The sequence below is a fragment of the Scardinius erythrophthalmus genome (assembly GCF_964197995.2).
Source record: "Scardinius erythrophthalmus genome assembly, chromosome: 9".
In the NCBI taxonomy this organism is placed as follows: Eukaryota; Metazoa; Chordata; class Actinopteri; order Cypriniformes; family Leuciscidae; genus Scardinius; species Scardinius erythrophthalmus.
In genome coordinates, this window is record NC_138229.1 from 28,177,605 (window position 1) to 28,200,236 (window position 22,632).

Genomic DNA, 22,632 nt, shown 5'->3' on the forward strand with positions numbered 1-22,632 from the left:
TCTCTCATCACCTACTCACCCTCACTTATTGTCATTCCAAACCTATATAATTTTCTTATAGAGAACACAAAATATATTTTTGAAGAATGCATAAATTGTTTTTGTTTGTAAAATGGAAGTCAATGGGATCCAAAATAACATTGGACCCCACTGACTTTTGTTATACAACATGAGGGTGAGTAAATTAACATTTTTATTTTTGAGTGAACTATTCCTTCAATTTTTGAAGATCCACAATGACAAACCCAATTTCAGGACATCAGGGTCCAGTGGCATGTTTTGTTTGTTGAGATGAGCGTGACAATATTTGTGTGCTTTTCTGTATATGTGTTTGTGTAGGTCTGGACGTTGCTCCTTTAACAGAAGATGCATCTGCCTCATCTCAAACTCATCTAGGCCGAACTTACCCACGTCAGGTGCCCGAGGAGCCACTGGATGGCATCCTAAGCCCTGAACTGGACAAGATGGTCACTGATGGTCTGTATATAACAAATGTATGCATTGTTGAACAGTAATATTTGTTCTTGACACATCTAAATGTAAACACTGAATCTTTCTGCCATACAGAATCAATACTCAGCAGACTCTACAAAATACCAGGTAGGTTATATACTCAAAGCACCAACTGCCAGAGAGCATGTTAAGTCATTGTGTTGTTAATAACAGACCTGTTTCCTTGCAGAGCTTGGTGGGAAGGATGTGGAGGATCTCTTCTCAGCTGTCCTGAGTCCCAGCACCAGCCAACCTCCTCAGATGCATCAACAGATCCAGGGAGCTCAAACCCTGCATGGTCCCCCAGGCCATGGTTTACATCCCTCCCAACCAAACTCAGGTTTGTTGTAGGAAAATAATCAATGGTATGCTTGAGTGATATGGTTGAGACTAACAGTAATGCTTGTCTATGATGCGTGTCATTTTTTCCATGTTAAAACATTCCCATATTGATTTGAATTTGCACAGACAACTATAAATGTGACATTCATAAGTTGACTTCTAAAAGAGTATGAAAAAAAAATCTGAATTATTTGAGTATCCCCACCAGGGGTGCATTTCCCATTAAGCATTGTTAGCTAACTGTGTTCGCAAGTTCCATCGTTTCCAACAAAGTTTCAGTGATTCGCCAATCCATGGTTCCAATGAATATTCGCAAACAGCATTGCAAAGTTTTTTTTTTTTTTGGAACTACTGCTCTCAACGTGTGTTTAGAAGCATAGTTCAAGAAACCTATTTGGCAGCAGTTATTGTTTTTGTAATTTGTTGGGGATGGTAGTTGTGCAAAAATCACACATTTCACCTTTACCAGAATGCTCTGGGTTTTGTACCAACTCAGTTTTGTATAATCCCTCAAGTGCATTACTGTAAAGGCATTTTTTCTGAAGATTTTCATTCTCAGGTGAACCAAACTGACATATAACGTTGTGATAAATCTTGAAGGCCAGGCATTGTTTTATGCACTGTTGGTCAGTTGTGTTGATATGTTTTTGTACAGGAATGTCTTCACGAATGCCAGTGATGAATGGTTTGATGGAACCCAAACAGGAGTTTTCACAGTCCTCGATTGGTCCTGGAACAGGGCCTGATATGGCTCGAAATATCCCCTCAATGCAGCGCATGCCTTTCTCAGACAATCTTAGGTCAGTTATGAGTATATTTTTTTCAGACAACTGCACACCCACACATATCTAAATTGCAGTAACATGTTCTTGTTCAGTAGGTAAAAATATTGTGGCCTAGTTAGATAAAATAAGGATTTTAGATGACTGTTATCATATCCACTGTGAAGGGACAGGAAGTTCAATCTGATAGCGCAGGAGACTGCTGGTCCGTGGTCCGCTACAGGGTCATCTTCTGCATCTGCTCCAGCCGCTGCCTCGGAGGTAGAGGGAGACTCCATGTCCACCGCACAGAAAAGCACTCTGAAGTGGGAGAAAGAGGAAATGCTCGGAGAACTTGCCACTGTTGCACCCGTCCTGTACACTAATGTCAACTTCCCAAACCTCAAGGAGGAATATCCAGGTCTGCGAAGAGAATTTAAAGTGATCGGTCAAATGCAGCTTTGAAAATCAATAAAATACAATGTTACAATAAACATGAATTTCCATTAGCAGCCCATTTTACTATATTTAATATGTAATCTGATATATTATATATTAAAGTAAATAAGATCTATTTTGATTTACATGTTGAACTTAAATGACACCATCTCTTCTTAATGTGTCTCATTGTTAGTCTTCTAATAGATCATTTTATTTTTATGTTATAACCATACAGATTGGTCAACACGAGTGAAACAAATCGCAAAACTGTGGAGAAAAGCAAGTTCACAGGACCGGGCTCCATATGTGGTAAGTTGCACAGTATCAGCTGTAATACAATGAGGACATCATCATCACATTATTATGCTATGACAAAAAGTACTTTATAGTTCAGCAGCACTGTAAAATGCCTCTCTCTTTGGCTTTTGAGGGTCTACAAAATGTAGATAGAAATTTTTGAATCAATTACAGAAAAGAGCAGCATTAATTGTTTTTGTGTTTTGGGTAGCTGGTTTGCTGGTGAACCAGCACATGCAGTGTTTTGAATGCTGGTGTGCTGGTTTGTCGACTAGCTTCACCTGCTACATTTTGCTGGTTAATAACATGGCTATGATGGTCTACCCTCTAGAGCAGCATCAGACCACCACTAAACAGCATAAACCAGCATGGAATTTATTTCAGCTGGTTATAGGGACACTTTAGTGTTGCTCAAAGTCAAAAGAATAAATTGGGCCCTAGGAGCTCATTACAGTCTGAGAGATAAATAAAAAATAAAAAAGATATGATTAAAGGGAACATTACCTTGACATGAAGGAGTCTAGGCCGACTTAAAATTATGATAAAAAAGCTTTTAGACAATTAATCTTAAAACCATGTCATTTTAGCAAATGTATACAACCATTGAATTTCAATGGTCTTCTTTTATATCAAACCTGCCCGACTATACCATTTACAGCAAAAGGCCAGAGATAACAGGGCAGCCCTACGCATTAACAAGGTCCAAATGTCCAACGAGACCATTAAGCGGCAGCCGACCCAGCCCCAGCAGCCTTTAGAAGAGTTTGATCCTGCTATTCCACCACTGGACCCAGAGTTACTGTTCAAAGATCCACTGAAGCACAAGGAATCAGAACATGAACAAGAATGGAAGTTTAGACAGGTAAGTCTAATATATGTTTGTGTTTGGAAAATGGCTAAATGACAGTTTGTAAACTGTTATCTCAACAGACTAAACATACCACTGGACCCTGATGTCCTAAAATTGGGTTTGTCATGGTAGATCTACATTAAAGGAATAGTTTACCCAAAAATAAAAATGTTAATTTACTCACCCTCATGTTGTTCCAAATCTGTGTACCTGTTCCTTTTGTGGACCACAAAATAATATATTATATATATTTGAAACTGTTTGCAACAGCTGCATTTTGAGCTCCAGTTTTTAATGTTGTTGAAATGTTTGCAGAAGTGACCTTCAAAATAAACTCTACTAAAGCATTTATTTCAGAGGGCAGAAAAGAATATGAAACTTTTGTGAAACGTCATGTTCTTCAAGCATAAATTCACACATCTCAAGATCTCCTCAGAACAAATTAATTACATCTGTGTTCTCTTTTGCATAGAAATAAATAAACTGATCAAATGAAAAATATAGGCTGCTCAATTATGGGGCACAAATCATAATCACAAATATTATGGTCAATATTTAAATCACGATTATTTAACACAATTATTGGTGGGCGATATGATCTGTGGTTATTCCATGATATGAGTAATTTTAGAAAATTTCTACATTTTCAATTGGCTACTTCAGCAAAACCTAGTAGTAGGTTAAGTAATGTACAGCAGCTAAGTAAAAGGCCCTCAAAACAGTTACAAAAGACAAGTTCTTATAAAAATACTTTATTAATTCTCACTAATTACTATTACAAGATTTTTACTGTTACTGTGCTGCATTGTGTATTTTAAATGAATCATAAATTGTACATTTTCTTACTATTTAATCATTAGAATATATATATTTTCGCTTATTGTTGCAGCAAATGAGACAGAAAAGTAAGCAGCAAGCTAAGATTGAAGCTACACAAAAACTGGAGCAGGTGAAGAATGAACAACTTCAACAGCAGCAGCAACAACTCCCATCAATCAGCCAATCTGAGGATGACTCTTCCAGTGGCCTGAAGAGTCCCGTCTCTGTGCATTCTAACAATGAGAACATGTCTCCCAAGCAACTCAGTTCAAAGAATGGGGTTTCAAAGTCACAGCTGCCTGGCACGCCTACATCATGTTCTCCTGATGATGTATTTTTGCGCCCTCATCCTCCACCCCCATCTTCGGGATCTCAGCCTCAATCCCCTCAGATGTTCTCCCCAAGCTCCTCTGGCTCTAGACCATCCTCACCCTGGGATCCCTACACCAAAATGGTAGGCACACCCAGACCACCACCAACTGGTCAGGGAACTCCACGCCGTAACTCAGAATCAGGGAAATCTCCCAGGGGTCTTTCGGAGCCAATTGGCTCTCCAACAGCCATATGTAATGATCCATATGCCAAGCCCCCAGACACTCCAAGGCCAGCAGGAGCTACAGATCCTTTTCTCAAGCCTATGTGCCCTCCTAGAGCAAGTCAAACTTTGGAAGGAAGACATGTTGTTGGCTCCCCAGGCCATGATCCTTTCTCTAGGGTGTCTGTGAGAAAGGAAGCCTACCAGAGAATGCCTCAAGGCAGGATGATACTCTCAGACCCTTATGCTCGTCCTTTACTCACTCCTATCCCAGGCAGCAATGAATCGGGGTCCGTCCAGGTCTTTAAAACCCCTATGCCGCCACCTCAGGCTCAGGAACAATATGCAGCTATGCATGCACGGAGAGTAAGTGGGGATCCCTTTGAAAGATCAATGATGCCCCCTCGTTCCTCTGAGGGATTCTCTCAGAATCAACATAATGATCCTTATGCACAGCCTCCGCTCACTCCACGTCCTGCAGTAAGTGATGGCTATGCAAATCAGAGGGTTTCACGGCAGCCCCAAACCCTCCCATTTCCTCAGTCTGGACCAATTGCACGCCAGCCTTCCTGTAATCCATATGCTCGAGCACCCTCTACTCCTCGACCAGACTATTCTCAGTGTGATCCCTATGGACAACAACCTGTTACACCAAGACCTTCGAGTGACCCTTTTGCCCAATCTCCGTTTTCTAATCCCTACGCCAGAATGCCAGGCACACCTAGACCACATGACCCTGAACCCTACTCTCAGCAGCCTACATCTCGCCATCCAGTCATGATGAATCAACCCTCTCAGCAGCAGACTCTTAACCCCATAATGTCCCCTATGTCAATGGACCCTTATGCACAACCCCCTGGGACCCCACGCTCAGGAATGGCAGACCGGTTCCCCAAGTCTCCAAGTCACCAAAGGACTGCTGATCCTTTTAGTCAATCTCCTGTACTGCCACGGTTGGTAGGGCCTGATCATCATGCACAGTCAATGGGAAGGTCCCAGCTATTACCTAATGATTCATGTGCACATCTAACACAAACACCTCACCCTGGAGGTGTCGGACAGGGATTGGGACCTGGGCCCATGTCCAATCAAGATCCATTCTCTCCTCAAGTGCTGATGCAAGACACATTTGCCAGTCCAACAAAACATGGACCTCAGACCCTCAAACATCTAGGTATGACAGATGATACCAGATCTCAGCAGCTATCCAGTCAACCTAATCAGACTCCCATCCATGACCCCTTTGAGCAGGCCGCCATAATTCCCCATTCTCAGTGTGGAGAAAATAAGGAGCAACAAGGATTAGTACAGAGTATCAGTTCCCACACCATGGGGCAGCCCAACACCGGAGTTCAAACAGTACCACTTGCTGAAGCAGAAGAAAGACTCAGACAGGTGTTGTTTTATTTTATTACTTTATTTAAGATGGTTTTATTTTCAATGAGGTGCATTATATCAGTTACAATGTATAATTTGTACAACACCAATTAACACATACCATTAATTTGTTCACAGCGTCAGCGTATTCGAGAGCTAATCCTCAAACAGCAACAGCAGAAAAGTGCCATACGTCAAGACAAGGGTGTACAGGATCATCCACTGTCCATGCCTCCAGGAACCCCTCAACACTGGAGTCAGGAGTCTACAGGCCAGCAGAATGAAATTTTTAATCGCCCACCACCACCATATCCTGGTCCAGGAGCTGTAAGAGCCCCTCAGAGATTTCATGGGCCATACCCAGGGGATCAGCAGGGGCATTTCCCTGAAGGCCACTTTCCTAGACCACAGTTTCCTGGGGATGCTGACTCAAATATAAGGCAGCTTGGGCCAAGGTGGGTGAATTTGCATATTACCAAACTTGTAGCACTTTGCATTAATGAAGGGACTACATTTGTTCAAAAATGCAAAAATGGTAATCTTCTTTTGTTGATTTTAGGATGCCCCTCACTTCTAGTGTCCAAGGTCCTATGGGAGCTCCAAGACCTCATCAGATGCAGGACTCAATAATTGAAGCTCATCCACAGATGAGAAGATCCATGTCTATGGACTTGGGAAAATCAATAGGTTGCAGCCCTTTAGTAACCTCACATTTGCCACCTCGTGGCATGCACATGCAACAGCATAACATTATGGGGGCTTTCATAGAACTGAGACACAGAGCACCAGATAACAGACTGCGGCTTCCCTTTGGACCACCTGTTATGCAGGGAAATCGAATGGAATCGCCCTCACACCAACGACCCCCAGGTTTCTTGGTGGGCCAAGAAATGGGATTCCCCTTCAATCAGGTTCCAAAGACAATGAACACAACAATGAATCAGTCTCAGGTAGCTGTTACACAGATGCAGGCATCTCTGAGCTTGGGTAATTTACAGCAGGCCAATATTCCGCTGAGAGCTGGACATCCACAAATCCCCCTGACAAGGTCTATTAGCCAACCTGCTTCCAATGAGACTCTCAGTGCTCCCTTACTCACAAATATTGCTACATCTGCTGTACAAAATGATGAGGTCCCTTTATCCTCAAATGAAGTACCCGAGGAGAAAATTGATACTGATGAATCTGCTGTGAAGGACCTTGAAGATGTTGAGGTGAAGGACCTTGTTGATGCCGATTTAGAGAACCTAAATCTTGACCCAGACGATGGAAAGGACTTGGATCTTGAAACAAATGACCTGCATCTAGATGACTTCTTAACATCTGGTAAATTTGATATTATTGCTTATGCTGATGCTGATTTAGATCTTAGTGAGGACCTGGATCTCAGTGATCCTATGGAAGACCACCCTGAGACGTCTGATGTCCAAAAGACCAAAGCTGAGAAAAAGACTGAAAGTTTTGATGACGCATCCTCATCATCATGTTCTACAAGTGGCGAAGTGGTGGACAAAACTGCCCAGTCTCAAGGTCACATCAGTAAAGACGTTCCTCAGGATCAAGTGTTGGTTTCTCTGAAAACAGAGGATAGCAAAAATGGAATTAAAGATTGCTTGTCCCAAAACACTTCTTGTAAGAATCAGATAAATGATAGTGCTGCCATTAATCAAGCGGGCTTTGAAAGTGATATTGATGCCAGTTTACAGGTTTCAAAGACTGGAATTCACCCTGATGCTACTCCAGTGCTTTCAAGTATGCTGGTCAATGTACAACCAGAAGGTGAATCACTAAAGCAGGAACACTGTGGTCAGTCAGCGGCACAAAGCAACCCTCCAAATCAGGAAGCTACAGTGTCACTCAGTAGTTCTATGCTGGAGCAAGGAAACTTCTCAGTGCAGGGGATGGATTCTGGCATCAGTATTGGCCAATCGTTGGTGTCTTCTCACGGCGAAAGTGAATTAGAAGTCCCGGGCTCCATTCAGGAACAGCAGCAAAGCCATATTTTCGGTATGGATCAAAAAGATGCTGTACTCTCAGGGGAACAACACAGTATTCTTACACAACAGGCAATGTTGTCACAGCAAGGTCTTCTGAACAGACCACTGCTTCTGGAGGAGCAGCCACTTCTTCTCCAGGATCTCCTGGATCAGGAAAGACAGGAGCAACAACAGCAGAAGCAAATGCAAGCGATGATAAGACAACGTTCCAGTGACTCATTCTTTCCCAACATAGGTAATGTTTAGATAATATAAAACTATGTACTTTTGTTCTTCCTTGATGCCTCAAGATTAGGCCTTTCTCTGTTTTACATGTAGTAAACAGCTGGTCAGAAACTGAAAAGATAAGAAACTCATTGTACAACATTTGACTGTTTCAGTGTACACATAGAACTACTTGCTACTTGCTTACAAACTGGTAAATTCAGTTTTGAACTGCTGCTTGCCTGGAAATTCAGTCTGTTGGTAATTACATTTGTAATTTTGAGTAAATGGCATTTGAGTAAAAAGCATTTTTCATGTCATTACATATATGAAACTAAAATAACACAAAGTACAGTGTTCAGTGTTATTCCAGCACAATTTTCTAGTCCTGATGTGTACTGTCAAATGCATTTTTGTGATTTACATCATAAACCTTATAAAATCAAATTTCTTAAAGAAAACAAAACTAAGTTATGTAATTAAAGGAATATTCCGGCAGCATCCTGTTGTGCATTTCCACAGAAAATAATTTGAACTCATTTTTATACATTTACATGTTTTTACAGTTTTAATTTTTTTTCAAACAAGCTTATTAACAGAAATGCACTTATAATTAAAGTCTGTAGGATTGCCCCATAAACCTTGATTTGACTGTTTTTACAAACTGAGGTCTAAAATTATTGTCGGTGATAATTAGTAGCATGCTACAGATACAGTCAATAGAGTTTTACTTCTATATAACCCAAAATAATCATTTAAAATGCATTCTGTATGTTTTATCCCAAGCTAAATAATTTATATATTTGTACGTTATATTTTGTAAGAAACATATTTTGACTATATACATGTGACTATAATTTACATAAATGTGCATACTTTTTTTAATGATTTATTCAGATTTCGATGCTATCACTGACCCCATAATGAAGGCAAAGATGGTTGCATTGAAAGGAATCAATAAAATGATGGTTCAGAACAACATGGGAATGACTTCAATGGTCGTAAACAAGTGAGTTTATAGTCTTGTTTGTTTAACTGAAATATTATTAGATTTATTTCAGTGTGTATGTGCATGTGCACTAATGGCTCATCCATTATTCCCCTTTTCACAAAATCCCAATTAGTGTCCAGACAGGGCAGGCGCTACCTGGCCCTGATGAAGTTGTATCTCCGATGCAGTTGGCTGGACAGGTGAGACTCTTTGCAGATTAGAACGTCTGGTCTACACATCCTCCACCGCTTTCGTGTTTGCTTATTAAATGTTTTGGCTAATTTACTTTTCCTTTAGAAACACATTTAGTGTAATATTCTCAGCTGTAGTTTCAAAGCATTTCTCATAATTTCTTTCTTAATCAATGCATAAAAGGTGTGCAGATCAAGTCCATAATGATTGTGTCATTTTGTCTTAAATCTTACATTTAGGATGGCAAACTTGCTCCTCAAATGGCACTACCCAATCCCCCAAATTTTGGAACAGCATTTGCCCGTAAGTTGCCCGTAATAATTATTGATATCATTATACAGTTCTTACTGTTTATCCTCCAGTTATAGGGCAAACATTCTGAATATGAATATGTATACTGTGTAATGTAATTCCAGATTAAGCATTTACTGAACATATTTAAATGTTATTTTACCTTTAATCACAAAAATGTACTCTTTAAACCAGTAATTAATAATTCCAACCTTTCCCCCATTAAGATGACACACAGAAGGTTCAGTATGAGGACTGGCTCAGGGAAACCCAGCAGCTGCTTCAGATGCAGCAGAAATATTTGGAGGAGCAGATTGGGGCCCACAGAAAGTCAAAAAAGGCCCTGTCAGCCAAGCAGAGAACTGCTAAGAAAGCAGGACGGGAGTTTCCTGAAGAAGACGCAGAGCAGCTGAAACATGTGACAGAGCAGCAGGGGGTTGTGCAGAAACAGCTGGAACAGGTAAAGCACACACATAATATCAGTCATCCATGGTTTTATCTTCATGAGCTGATTTGTTTAAATGTGTCTCTGGACTCTTTCTGAAAACTAAACCTATTAAAACACTTCTCAGTTCATAAGATAATCCCAAAAAGCATTGAAAAGTACATTTAAAATACATTTCATGATTGTCCTTTAACAAAGAACTATTCACTTATACAATATCTATAAAGACAACTATAATGATAAATATATTAGCATCCTAGCTAATGCATGATAACCTGCCAATTTAAATGTTCAAGCTTTTTAAAGTAAGGTGGATTCTGATTAGCTGTCAATGTTTTTATCGTTCATCAGATGGAAAAAAAAAAGTTCTGGGAGTGATTACAACGTGTGTCAATATTGTTATAGTGGTTGTGTGGACTACCCTATTATCATAAAATTAAAACGATTATTAAAACTTTGTAGTTATAGATAAAGTTATAGTTATCGTCCTTGGTGTGAACAGGCCTTTAATCTTCTCACCCTTCAGTAGTTTTTCAGAATGTTTTAACAAGTGAATACAAATTCCTTGAATCCTTAAATATTTGTATGACTATTTCCCTTTGTAATAGTCAAATAAAGAATTTTAATAAAGTAAGATTTTTTTTGCAGTAATCAAGGACAGAACATGTTCCAAGAAAAATGTAAATCATTTAAATCTGTGGTTCAGCTATGGTCTTTACAATTTGAAAAAGTAATTTTCTATAAAAAAACAATTTCTGATGCAAGAAATACTATTACATTTACTAACAATTAATGTCTAATGAAGAGTAGTAGTTTTGACTGTATATTATTTCTAATATACAGTTGACATTATATATAGTTTAGATGTCATGTCATTATCTTTCAAATCTCCCTCAAACTTTGTGACATTTTCTTGTAAGTTCAAGGACATTTTGGAATGAATGGGACAAGTACATGTTGTAAATGTTTCAGTCCAATTTAAAAAGATTTTTCTCTGCTTTTTCTAGATTCGCAAGCAGCAGAAGGAGCATGCAGAGCTGATAGAGGAGTACAGAGTTAAACAGCAGCAACAGGGTGGCATGCAGCCCCCAGTGATGCCTGGAATGCCACCAATGCAGCCTCATGCTGGCATGATGCCAGTTGGGCCCCCCATGAACCAACCTATGATGGGTCCCATGATGCCCATTCAGCTTCACCCTGGCCAACCAGATGCAGTTAATGTGTCCAACACAGCAGGCTGGCACCCTGGTGCACCTGTTCCTAGTGGAGGACCTCAAATGCCAGGAGTAATGCCTGCTCAAGTAGTCCAGGCACAGCCTCCACAGCCGACAGTGGCTAGGCCCAGTCAGGGGCAGGCAGGTGGCGAGTCTCCTCACGTGAATTTCGATGATACCAACCCATTTAGCGAAAGTTTCCAGGAGCGTGAGCGCAAGGAGAGACTACGGGAGCAGCAGGAGAAGCAAAGAGTTCAGCTCATGAAGGAGGTGGAAAGGCAGCGTGTGAAACACTGCATGGAGCAACAGCAGGTTCCTAACTGCCAAGATGGTACCATGAGGGCCCTGTCCCAGATGCCTTTTTACAACCAGGACCTACCGCAGGACTTCATGCAGCCACCCAGAATGCCGCAGCAGATGCAAGGGCCACCATTTCCACAGCAACAAGGCATGCAACCAGGGTTCATTGGAGGACCTTCCAGACCAATGATGGGTAACGGTCCATTCCCTCAGGAAATGGGACCGGGATTTGCTTCTGAGAACTTAGCACCCCATGGGCCTAACTTTGTCCAGGCACAAGCTAGACCTCAGAGATATCCTGGGCCAAATATGATGCCTCAAAATGCAGCTCAAGGGCATCCATTTCCAATGGATGGACCCACGCCCTTGCCTCCAAACTTTCCAGTTCCCGGTCCATCACTTATCCAGCTGTACTCCAACATCATCCCGGAGGAGAAGGGTAAGAAGAAAAGGAACCGCAAGAAGAAGAAAGATGATGATTGTGAGTCACTGAGAGCTCCTTCTACACCTCACTCTGACCTGACAGCCCCGTTAACACCCTGCGTGTCAGATACGTCATCCACACCGACAAGGAACCCAATGGTCTTCGGCGACCATGAGTTCTGCGAGATGTCCCAACCTGGATCGTCTACACCAGGCTCCATGAGCAGCCAGCCGCACTCTGAGCTGGAGCGCCAGCTCTCTGAAGGCAGCTGTGGTGGAGGGCCAGAGATGACCATGAGCCATCAGGAGATGCATGACAGGATCCTCTCCAACATCAAATTGGAGAAGGTGGAGGCGAGTGACTGTCATGGACATAAGGGAATGGAAATGGAAATAGGAATAGGCATGGTCAAGGTAGAAGGAGAGAGGGAAGGAATGATGCTTCATCATGCGAATCAAAGTCCAGCCAACAGCTTGAAAGGAGAAGCTGGGAATGAACTCCTCAAACACCTCCTAAAGAATAAGAGGACTCCACCTCACCAGAGGTCTGAAGACAGTCTGAGGTCAGAGGAAGAGGGATCCACGGACAGCAAAGCATTTCTGCGACAGTGCTCCATGGATAGCAGTGGGGTGAGTGATTAAGGATTCTTAATTTTCATTTTAAAACATGAAACATGCAAACGCATGACTGTGTTATTTTCCCTTCCCCACAGACATTCTCGGATTCAAACCACCCTGATTTCCCTGGACCATTACTTCCAGAGGACAAGAAGAAACAGAGGAACAAGAGGGCACCCAAGAGCGGAGACAGACCCGCCCCCCGCTGTAAAAAGAGGAAGAAAGAGGAGGATGAGAGTCAAGCAGTGTATTCCTCGACTGAGACAGTGATGACCCAATTAAAACAGGTAAGATGCAAAATCCTTAATCTTTTCAGTCTAGTAGGGTCGTATTTACTTCCACTTTTTTGACTAATTTTATACTGGTTATCATTTAGCATTTTTAGCAATGTGATGGCTGAATTTTCAGGATCATTACCAGTCTTCAGTGTCAGCGTGATCCTTCAGAAATCATTATATTAAGCAACTTTCTTATTATTATCAATGTTGAAAACAGTTGTGCTACTTAATTGTGCTACCGTGATTTTTTAAATGTACTTCTTTGATGAATAGTAAATTCAAAAGAACATCAAACTTTTTGAAATTGAAGTAATTTGTAACATTTTAAATGTCTTTACTGTCACTTGTTCAATTTAATGCGTCCTTGCTGAAAAAAACCTGTGTTCTTGAAAGTCTTATTACGAAGGTATTTTTATATTGTAAAATAATCTTCTTTTTGTAAGGATATCTAGATATTTATTTGGGGGGGGGGACTAAATGCTAATTAAAAAGTAATTTTTTGCAGTAACTTAAACTTGTTTAATTGCTGAAACTTTTCTTTAGTTATGCACAGTGGTCTGATTTATGTGTGTAGGTTATAACAATTTTGACATGCAGTTTTAAAATGAATCTAGAATGTTTGCAGACATGATTACAGAGAGGCTGTGCTAAATTAACTCATGACAAAAGGAAGATGGTGCTGTGAAACATTTTGAACGCTTATCACATGAAAGAAAGTCACTGGTGTAGACAATGAGCTCTATGATTGAGGAATCTGAGGCCAATTACAGCAGTTTTGCTCCTGACTTTTGAAAATAAAGATTTCTCAATCAAAATTAAATTGTTTGTTTATTTGCATGTGTATTTTTTTAAATATGACAATTTAATAAAAAAAAAACAGGAATCAATACTCTTATTTAAAAAGGACACATGATATTTAGAAATGACAGTAAAGACATTTAAACTGTTTTAAAAGAGTTATTTTTCAAATAAATGCTGTTCTCCTGAACGTTATATTCAAGAGTTAAGAAAAAAATATATTTCCACAAAAAATTTAAGCTGTTTTCAACATTGATAATAATCAGAAATATTTATTGAGCAATGTTTACTGAAAATATATTGAAACAGAAAACTTTCACATTTGCTGTTTTTACTGTATTTTTGATTGAATAAATACAGCCTTGATGAACACATACTTGACATACTTCATACCTCTTGAAAAAGCACCCTTATTTTGTCTGATCTAACTATACACTTAACAGAAACAATACTATTTTTGACAAAATATTTTAAAATATTTTTTAAGTTTATTTTATCTTTTATCATAATAAATTCTCATCACTTAAGAAGTTGTCAGGTTTCTGACCGTTTTTTTACATTTACATATGACCTCGGTAGCACAGGTTTCTCTCTTCTAACGCTTTTTCAAACATGACCTTTATCTCCCATTTCCCATATGTTGCTCTTTTTGTCTCATTGTTTCATTGCAGCAGCAGCTCTCTCTCTTGCCCCTAATGGAGCCTCTGGTGGGGGTGAACTTTGCCCATTTCATGCCCTATGGGGGCGGACAGCTGGATGGAGAGAGCCGTCTCTCGGGCACATTTGGAAGCGCCTCATTGGACGGTGTCTCAGACTATTACTCCCAACTGATTTACAAGGTAATTAAGAATAGCTAATAAAATACTCCATGACTACATTTGCTACTGAAACATCAAGCGATCACTTTTATTACTTACATAAAGTCTCGTGATATCAGCAGTAAACTTCACTTATTAGATTTCATTTATGAGATGTGCAGATGGTCAGTCATATTTGTATCTCTCTACAGCAGAATAACCTGAGCAACCCGCCCACTCCTCCTGCCTCCCTGCCCCCGACACCTCCTCCAGTGGCACGGCAGAAGTTGCTCAATGGCTTTGCCACAACAGAAGAGCTTGTCAGCAAAGGTGGTGTCATTGTTGGACATGATGGTGAGTGGCAAATTTGAATTTGATGTTGATAGTGATCATTTTGACTAGATATGGACAGGCCAATGAACTGTTTACGCTTGACTAGAGATAATAGGTTTGGCCAGTGATTTTTAGCATTAATCACATATTTATCGTTTTTGGTCAGTATTGAGTCTTCCAAAAAACGCCGCCATTTAGAAACGTAGCAGTTTGTAGTAGTAGCCCAAAACAAAAATAAATTTAGATCACAAAACATAATATTTCTAATGCACAATGGGAGCTAATAAAAATACACTACTGACGCTGGCTGTTTTTTTTGGGGGGGATTTGTTTCAACAGTCACCAAAGGGTTGCTTTCTCGACCGCTGCAGTTTAAGGCTGAGGAGGAGCTGTTGGCTCGAGCACTGGCTCAGGGGCCCAAAACTGTGAATGTGCCGGCCTCTCTTCCCACCCCACCTCATAACAACCAGGAAGAGCTCAGGTCAGTACACGGATACCGAGAACTGGGATTACAGTTAGTCTAGCACAGTGCATGTAAAAAGTTTATTTTAACAAATAGAAAAAATAGATAGAATAGAAATAAAAAGTGTAAGTATTAATGAAAAAGATGCATATTTAGCCGTTTATTGAAAATGGCTAAGGACTCAGCAGCTCGGGTTGAGTTAGGCTGGTCATTCCACCAGCTTGGAACAGTCAAGGTAAAGGTCTGTGAAAGTGATTTTGTGCCTCTTTGGGATGGCACCACAAGGTGCTGTTCACTTGCAGAATGTAAGCTCCTAAGTTTAGGTATAGAGGTGAAGAGCCAGTGGTTGTTCTGTAGGCAAACATCAGTGCCTTGAATTTGATGCGAGCAGCTTTTGGCAACCAGTGAAAACTGATGAAGAGAGGCGTGACATGTGCTCTCTTTAGCGCGTTAAAGACCACTCTTGCTGCAGCATTCTGAATCAGTTGCAGAGGTTTGACAGTGCATGCTGGAAGGCCTGCCGAGAGCATTATAATAGTCCAGTCTGAATAGAACAAGAGCTTGGGCCTGATCTTCCTAATGTTGTATAAGGAAAATCTGCAGGGCCAGGAAGTTCTAGCAATGTGGTCTGATCATCAATCACAACTCCATGGCTCCTGGCTATCCTGGAAGGAGTTGTGGTGGATGAGCCTAGCTGAATGGAGAAGTTGTGATGAAGTGTTGGGTTGGTCCAAACCACAAGCAGTTCTTTCTTGGCAAGGTTGAGTTGAAGGTGATGGTCCTTCAACCAGAAAGGAATGTCTGTTAGGCAGGCAGAGATGTGAGCAGCTACCCTCGGATCCTCTGGCCGCAATGGGATTGGCAGTTGTGTGTCATCACCATAGCAGTGATAGGAAAAGCCATGTTTCTGAATGGCTAGTGACATCATGTAGATGGAGAAGAGAAGTGGTCCAAGCACTGAGCCCTGAGGCACCCCAGTAGCTAGATGATGCGACCCTCCAAGATACCCTGAAGGACCTACCTGAGAGATAAGACTTGAACCACTGGAGTGCGGTTCCTGAGATGCTCATTATCATTAGGGTTGACAGGAAAAATAAAAAAATTTGTTTACTTTTAATTAAAGGCAGTGTTGAAAGTTGACATTTCTCTATTTTTGGCTTGACTTTTACCCAGACCTTTAAACTTCCCTCTATAATAAATTTAGTGTCATAATCAGTAAAATTGTATCATCATTATTACACCAAAATCCACTCAAAGGTTGATCAAGGCCTTGATCAGGTCTTTATTGCAGAGCAAATGTTTTAACACAGATGAAAACTTTTTTAAGGAGTTTAATTTTCCAAAGCTATCAAAAGTGCGTAAAGGTAATAGTGGACAGTACTTTGAAATGTGATTGTGTATAAACATGGCACACAAATATCTTGAATTACGTATTTTCTAATTTCTGCACATTAGTCTATTTTCAGTTTCTCAGTTAAAATGTAACCAATCTATTTCTCTCGTACACACAGGGGACAGGAGCACTGTGAAGACAGAGACACCCCAGACAGCTTTGTCCCATCTTCTTCCCCAGAGAGTGTCGTTGGCATGGAAATCAGTCGCTATCCTGATCTCTCATTGGTCAAGGAGGAACCTCCATCTCCAGCCCTGTCTCCAGTAATTCCAATGTTTCCTGTCTTTAGGGGCAAAGGTAACTAGCTCATTCCCTTTTGTGCCTACAATTACAAAATTACAAATGTTCTGGGTGCTGCTGAGTGCCCACAGTGGATTTGATTGATTAAGACATTTTTATTTATTCCTCTTATTTTCAAGGCTCTGAGGTCAGGTTACGAGAGGTCAAGACGGAGCCTTCATCTGTGTTCTTCGGCTCTCCATTTGGATCGGTGCAAAATGGTTCCAACACTGGGCTGGTGTCCATCGCCATCACACTGAAGCCAGCTGCTGCTGAGGTGAGAAACACTGTTGGTTTACCAGAGAAATTTGTTTCTGCAGGGGTACCTGCAGAATTTGTTTCGATAGACAGCACAAGAACAGTACATAAAAAACAACACTGTACAACAAACATGGAATAACAAGTACAACAATTTCCATACCGCAGAATGGGTGCAAAGATGGGGCACTTTGACACAAGATTTGACAGATAATTTAAATTCACAGAACAAGAAGTCAGTGGGATTGGAGTGAGTACAAATGGTATAAATAACTAGACTTTTACATTTTCTGAAGAAAATGTGAGTTGTTTTTGCCATGAAAAAACTTGCTGCCTCAACTCTTAAGTATGTGTACTAAGAATAGTGTTGCTTGCATCAGCAAACACATATCTATACTGCTCTCATTCCTCACTGTGTGGTTTCCTTATGCTTTTTCAGAACATCACTGACGTTGTCGCAGCCATTGCTGACCTGATCCGTGTGAAGATCCCCAGCAGCTATGAGGTCAGCAGTGGCCCGGGCTCTATGGGGGCCATCAAGACCTCTGTGGATGCACAACGTCTAGCCTCTGCACTTCACGAGCCGAATGGACCACGGCCCACACGGCAAGCGCCTTACCAGCTACAGCACAACCATAACAAAGGTGAGGAATGCCTGCTTATCCATATTTTGGTCTTATGTCATAATTACCTCTTAGTGTCACATGATCTTTCAGAAATCATTCTAAAATGACTGTGATCTAATTGTTTATCCATCAGTTGCTAAATGTGCAGTATTATGTCTGTGTCTGGCTCAGCCACTGACAGAAAATCACTATTGATTTTGTGAACGATTGGGGAAGCTACTTAAACACAGTAGTGATCTTGGCCTGAACTATCCAATTGAAGTCTGCTCATCTGTGTCAGATACTCACTTAATGAATGTACTGAATCAGATTAAAAGCCTCAGTACAAGATTACATTTCATTCATTACAGGGAAATGACACCGCTGTCTATTATCGTTGTGTAATTGCTGTTTTTACACTAATCAGAGCTGGTGGAAGGATGACTTTTTCTGTTTTTTGACAACTGTGGATCTCTTTCAGGTGTTGTTGGTGGCAGAGAGCAGTATAAGAAGGGACAGGGCAGCCCAGGACAGAGGCAACAATGGTGTCAACAATGTAAAGTGGTAGTCCTGGGAAATGGCGTGAGGAAAATGAACAAAGATGGGCAGGGCAAAGCACAGGTAGGAATATGTGATTTTTGTTTGCCCTTAATGTATTCAAAAAGGCATTTGCAACCCATTTTATTTATAAAATTTGACATATTTCCATGTGAAATGTAAAGTGTGACTTAATTTGATTGATTGGGAATTGATTGGATTATTGTGGACGTTCTATGTCAGAATGAGGCCAGACTAATGCTAATGCATAAATAGTTATTTTGCTATTGGCTAACATTAACCAATAGAATGAATGGCCTTGGTGACATCAGCAGGAAAGTTGTTTCAGAGGTGAAGCAAGTTACATTATTACAACGTCTCATCCTCTGATTTCTCCCAGGAGTCCCAGTTATGTTCTGATGGGGGTTTGGTGTTCTGTAGTCATAGCTGTCTCATTCTGCACTCATCATCCACTCAGTCCAATGGGAACACCGACACCAAGGTTTGTTTTCTCAGTCATAATCCATATGCAAACAGCTTTGAGACTGAGCATGGCTGATTTTATTTAACAGATAGATGAATTCCTCTTGATTACACATGATGAATGTCGTACATATGTTTCATGTTTCTGTATTGTACTTCCAGACATCTGTTGCTCTACTTTCTGAAAGTGCTCTGAAACAGAGTCCTTCTAAAGTCCAGCACCAGTATAGCAACAACATGTCCTCTCTGGATGTCCACTGCCTGGCCCAACTCCAGCACAAGCCATCCCCTCCCTCTCCGAACCTTCACGCGGTTTTTAACCCAGCTGGTCAAGCGATCAAGACAGAATCCAAACCTGAGAGCATATCGGAGAGCCATCTTAAAGTGACGGTTAAGCTGAAACCGCATTCAGAGGGCCACGTGGAAGACAAACCGTGGCATCATGGCAAACGGTGGAAAGGCCTGCGCTGGCGAAAATGGACAATACACATTGCAGTACCAAAAGTTACCACCCAAGAGTCGGAAGTTGAGGAGTTCTTGCAGCAGCTCAACTCATCTCTGCGGCCGTGCTCAACCACCCGTGACTGGCGCCGCTGCTGTTTTTGCCAACAAATTGGCGATGGGATGACGGATGGCCCCGCCAGGCTGCTCAACTTGGACTTGGACACCTGGGTGCACCTCAACTGTGCCCTTTGGTCCTCTGAAGTCTATGAGACTCAATCCGGCGCCCTGATCAATGTGGAACTGGCGCGTCAGCGTGGTCAAACGGTGGTTTGTGCGTTTTGCCAGCGCTTAGGCGCCACTAGTGGCTGCCATCGGTTGCGTTGCCTCAACATCTACCATTTCACCTGCGCCCTGCAGGCTGGCTGTACGTTTTTTAAGGATAAGACGATGCTGTGCCACCAGCACCGGCCACGGGGAGCCGGCGCTGCAGCCGGCTTGCACTTAGAACATCAGCTGCGCTGCTTCTCCGTGTTCCGCCGTGTCTTCATACAGCGCGATGAACTGCGACAGTTAGCGTCGGCCGTGCAGCAGCCTGAGCGTGGACATACTTTCCGTGTGGGGAGTTTGCTTTTCCATGCAATGGGTCAGCTGCCACCTGCCCTGCTGTCCACCTTCCACTCGTCTACGGCCATCTATCCACCAGGTTATGAGGCAAGCCGTCTCTACTGGAGCATGCGGCACGGTCAGAAGCGCTGCCGGTACGTCTGCTCTGTTGAAGAGCATGAGGGGCGTCCCGAATTCAGCATCCGTGTGATTGAGCAGGGCTATGAGGATCTGGTGCTAACAGACACCACTGCTAAAGGTACAGCTCCCACACTCTCCATCACATATACCGATATAATAACAGACAGGGTTCCCGCGGGTACTGGATGGACATACAGTATTTGGGCAGTTCTTAAATAACATCTTCAAAAGTCCTACATTTGATTTAAAAAAACTCGAAATGATAAACATTCAACCTAAAACAACAGTTAAAATAGCAAAACCAAAAGAATAAAAAGATATAAAATCCCATTTAAACAGCAGCTTTCATGCTCAGCAGGGATGTAAAAAAACTACAAACTTGCAAGCAATGCCTTTTGTCTCCAAACCAAGTAATGTTTTGCCCACAATCTGCTGCCAATTCAAAGTCCAGTTAAAAAGAACCAAATCAAAGCGCTTTCAATTTGTGTAAAAGGACCCAGTTCTTTGAGCATTCACATTGTAACTGAACTGACAAGTGGACTCAGATGTCTTTTTGCTGTGCACATATTGCCAATCACCCTGAGACCGAAAAAAAACCCGCTATTATGAGCCCCACATGTGCTCTGAATGTGTAGTAGAGGACAAAACAAAGCTGCCCCAATATGCCTAGGGACCTCATATTTATTTAAACAATTTCAGTTGCAGCTTTTTGAGGTTCAATAATTGCACTATGCCATATCGTAATTTAAATTTCAATGCGATCAATTGTGTAAACCACATTTAAAAGTTTAAAATAATCACATCAGTCCTACTGCCTGACAGACAGCAGTGTGATGTTTTTTGTTTTTTATTCACATTTTATTTATGTGCTCTAGGAGTCTGGGACAAGGTTCTTGGGCCCGTGGCTGAGAGGAGGGCTGAGACGGGCATGCTGAGACTCTTCCCTGTCTATCTGAAGGGAGAGGACCTGTTTGGGCTTACCATCTCAGCAGTTACCCGCATCGCCGAATCGGTATTTACAATAATTACAACCTTAATATCACTCACTGTATATTGTAAAGTGAAATGCCCAGTTATGTAGTTTGTTACGATGCGCTCATTTTGTGAAATGTCACTGTTGTAGCTGCCGGGTGTGGAGGCGTGCTCAAGGTATCGATTCCGTTATGGACGGAATCCCATGTTGGTGCTTCCACTGTCGATCAATCCATCTGGCAGCGCTCGTTCTGAGTTGCAGACGTTCCCCCATCATGAGAGGTCAGTATTGTGAAAAATTACGGTGTGGTCACATTAACGAAATTTCAGTGAAATTTTGCGTGCAAGAACAGGTTCATTGTCCATTGTCATTCGCGTAGAGATGTGTGACGCACAGCTCACACAGAAATCACTTTCAAGCCGAGCAGATTTCTGTTGGTCAGTGCGGTGAATTTGCATGACCAATTTTAACACAAGCAAAATTGTTACGTTATGTTTATTTATACGCAGGCAATTTTTCCGTGTTCACACGAAACTCCCACTCGCACAAATTCCTATTGGAATGACTAGATTTCGCAAGTGAAATTTCACAAAGCAACAGTAAATCTTTGTTCACACTTCCAGCAACTTTGTTGCTGGATGTCGAAAGTGGCTGGCGGTGGGGATGCTAGTGGGCGTTCCCACTAAGGAAAAAACTAAATACGCTGGACATACCTACATGCTGTCGCCAATGTTCACTGTTGCTCGTGTCGCTGGAAATCGCCAGTTCTCTAGTGAAATTAATTTTGTCGCTGCATGTCACTGGAAGTATGGACAGGGCTTAAAGGGTTAGTTCATCCAAAAATGAAATTTCTGTTATTAATTACTCAACCTCAAGTTGTTCCACACCCGTAAGACCCTCGTTCATCTTCGGAACACAAAGTCAAATATTTTTGATGAAATCCGTTAGCTTTATGAAAATTTCTACACAAAATGTATTCTCGTTGCTTCATAACATTACTTTGAACCACTGTAGTCACATGGACTATTTTAACGATGTCTTTACTACCTTTCTGGGCCTTGAAATTGGTAATAACATTGCAGTGTATTTGGAGAGTCAGAAAGCTCTTGGATTTCATCAAAGATATCTTAATTTGTGTTCCAAAGATGAATGAAGGTCTTATGGGTTTGGAACAACATGAGGGTCATTTATGGGTGAACCCTTTAAATGTGACCGCACCTTTACATTTTGCGTTTGTTGGAAGAGCAGTATTAATGAAATATTGTTTTCTTTCTCTGTTTCTGCCATGTTCTCTTATACACTGCGACAAACTCGCATATACTCACACAGGTTAAAGATCCTCTCCGTGTGGGCCAGAACATCCCGCTGCATCCAGAACTCCACCGTGCCAGAGAGTGGATCATCTCACAACAAACACTTTGTGCACTCTAAGTCATCTCAGTACCGCCGGCTGACCAGCGACTGGAAGACAAACGTGTATCTGGCACACTCCCGCATCCAGGTGAGTCCGTTCACTGACCATCTGATGCATATTTGAAAAAGCTGGCTGAAATTGCCAGGTTCATCTGATCCTTTGAAAATGTAAAGTTTTAAAGGGATTGAGATGGACCTCGCTGGATTGAACTCGAGGAAGCCTTAAAATACTCAGTGCGCCTTGA

General features: G+C 41.5%; 1 protein-coding gene across 9 annotated transcripts in view; it reads left to right on the top strand.

The window, feature by feature from the left end:
• The window catches only part of kmt2cb (lysine (K)-specific methyltransferase 2Cb), a 100,550-nt gene that overhangs the window by 73,020 nt on the left and 4,898 nt on the right, over positions 1 to 22,632 (top strand). For 5 of the 9 annotated variants that reach the window (XM_081375412.1, XM_081375417.1, XM_081375419.1 and 2 more), the window contains 28 exons: positions 340 to 477; positions 568 to 600; positions 683 to 832; positions 1,490 to 1,634; positions 1,784 to 2,016; positions 2,272 to 2,345; positions 2,992 to 3,195; positions 4,073 to 5,932; positions 6,053 to 6,369; positions 6,474 to 8,146; positions 9,013 to 9,124; positions 9,240 to 9,306; positions 9,538 to 9,601; positions 9,817 to 10,049; positions 11,042 to 12,601; positions 12,685 to 12,876; positions 14,337 to 14,504; positions 14,675 to 14,816; positions 15,135 to 15,276; positions 16,770 to 16,948; positions 17,071 to 17,207; positions 17,628 to 17,832; positions 18,275 to 18,414; positions 18,731 to 18,832; positions 18,976 to 20,119; positions 20,877 to 21,013; positions 21,125 to 21,255; positions 22,304 to 22,475. In XM_081375412.1, coding sequence (XP_081231538.1) covers positions 340 to 477; positions 568 to 600; positions 683 to 832; positions 1,490 to 1,634; positions 1,784 to 2,016; positions 2,272 to 2,345; positions 2,992 to 3,195; positions 4,073 to 5,932; positions 6,053 to 6,369; positions 6,474 to 8,146; positions 9,013 to 9,124; positions 9,240 to 9,306; positions 9,538 to 9,601; positions 9,817 to 10,049; positions 11,042 to 12,601; positions 12,685 to 12,876; positions 14,337 to 14,504; positions 14,675 to 14,816; positions 15,135 to 15,276; positions 16,770 to 16,948; positions 17,071 to 17,207; positions 17,628 to 17,832; positions 18,275 to 18,414; positions 18,731 to 18,832; positions 18,976 to 20,119; positions 20,877 to 21,013; positions 21,125 to 21,255; positions 22,304 to 22,475 — 9,854 coding nt within the window. The remainder of the gene's footprint in view (positions 1 to 339; positions 478 to 567; positions 601 to 682; positions 833 to 1,489; positions 1,635 to 1,783; positions 2,017 to 2,271; positions 2,346 to 2,991; positions 3,196 to 4,072; positions 5,933 to 6,052; positions 6,370 to 6,473; positions 8,147 to 9,012; positions 9,125 to 9,239; positions 9,307 to 9,537; positions 9,602 to 9,816; positions 10,050 to 11,041; positions 12,602 to 12,684; positions 12,877 to 14,336; positions 14,505 to 14,674; positions 14,817 to 15,134; positions 15,277 to 16,769; positions 16,949 to 17,070; positions 17,208 to 17,627; positions 17,833 to 18,274; positions 18,415 to 18,730; positions 18,833 to 18,975; positions 20,120 to 20,876; positions 21,014 to 21,124; positions 21,256 to 22,303; positions 22,476 to 22,632) is intronic. The other 4 variants (XM_081375414.1, XM_081375420.1, XM_081375415.1 and 1 more) reach the window with 3 other exon arrangements.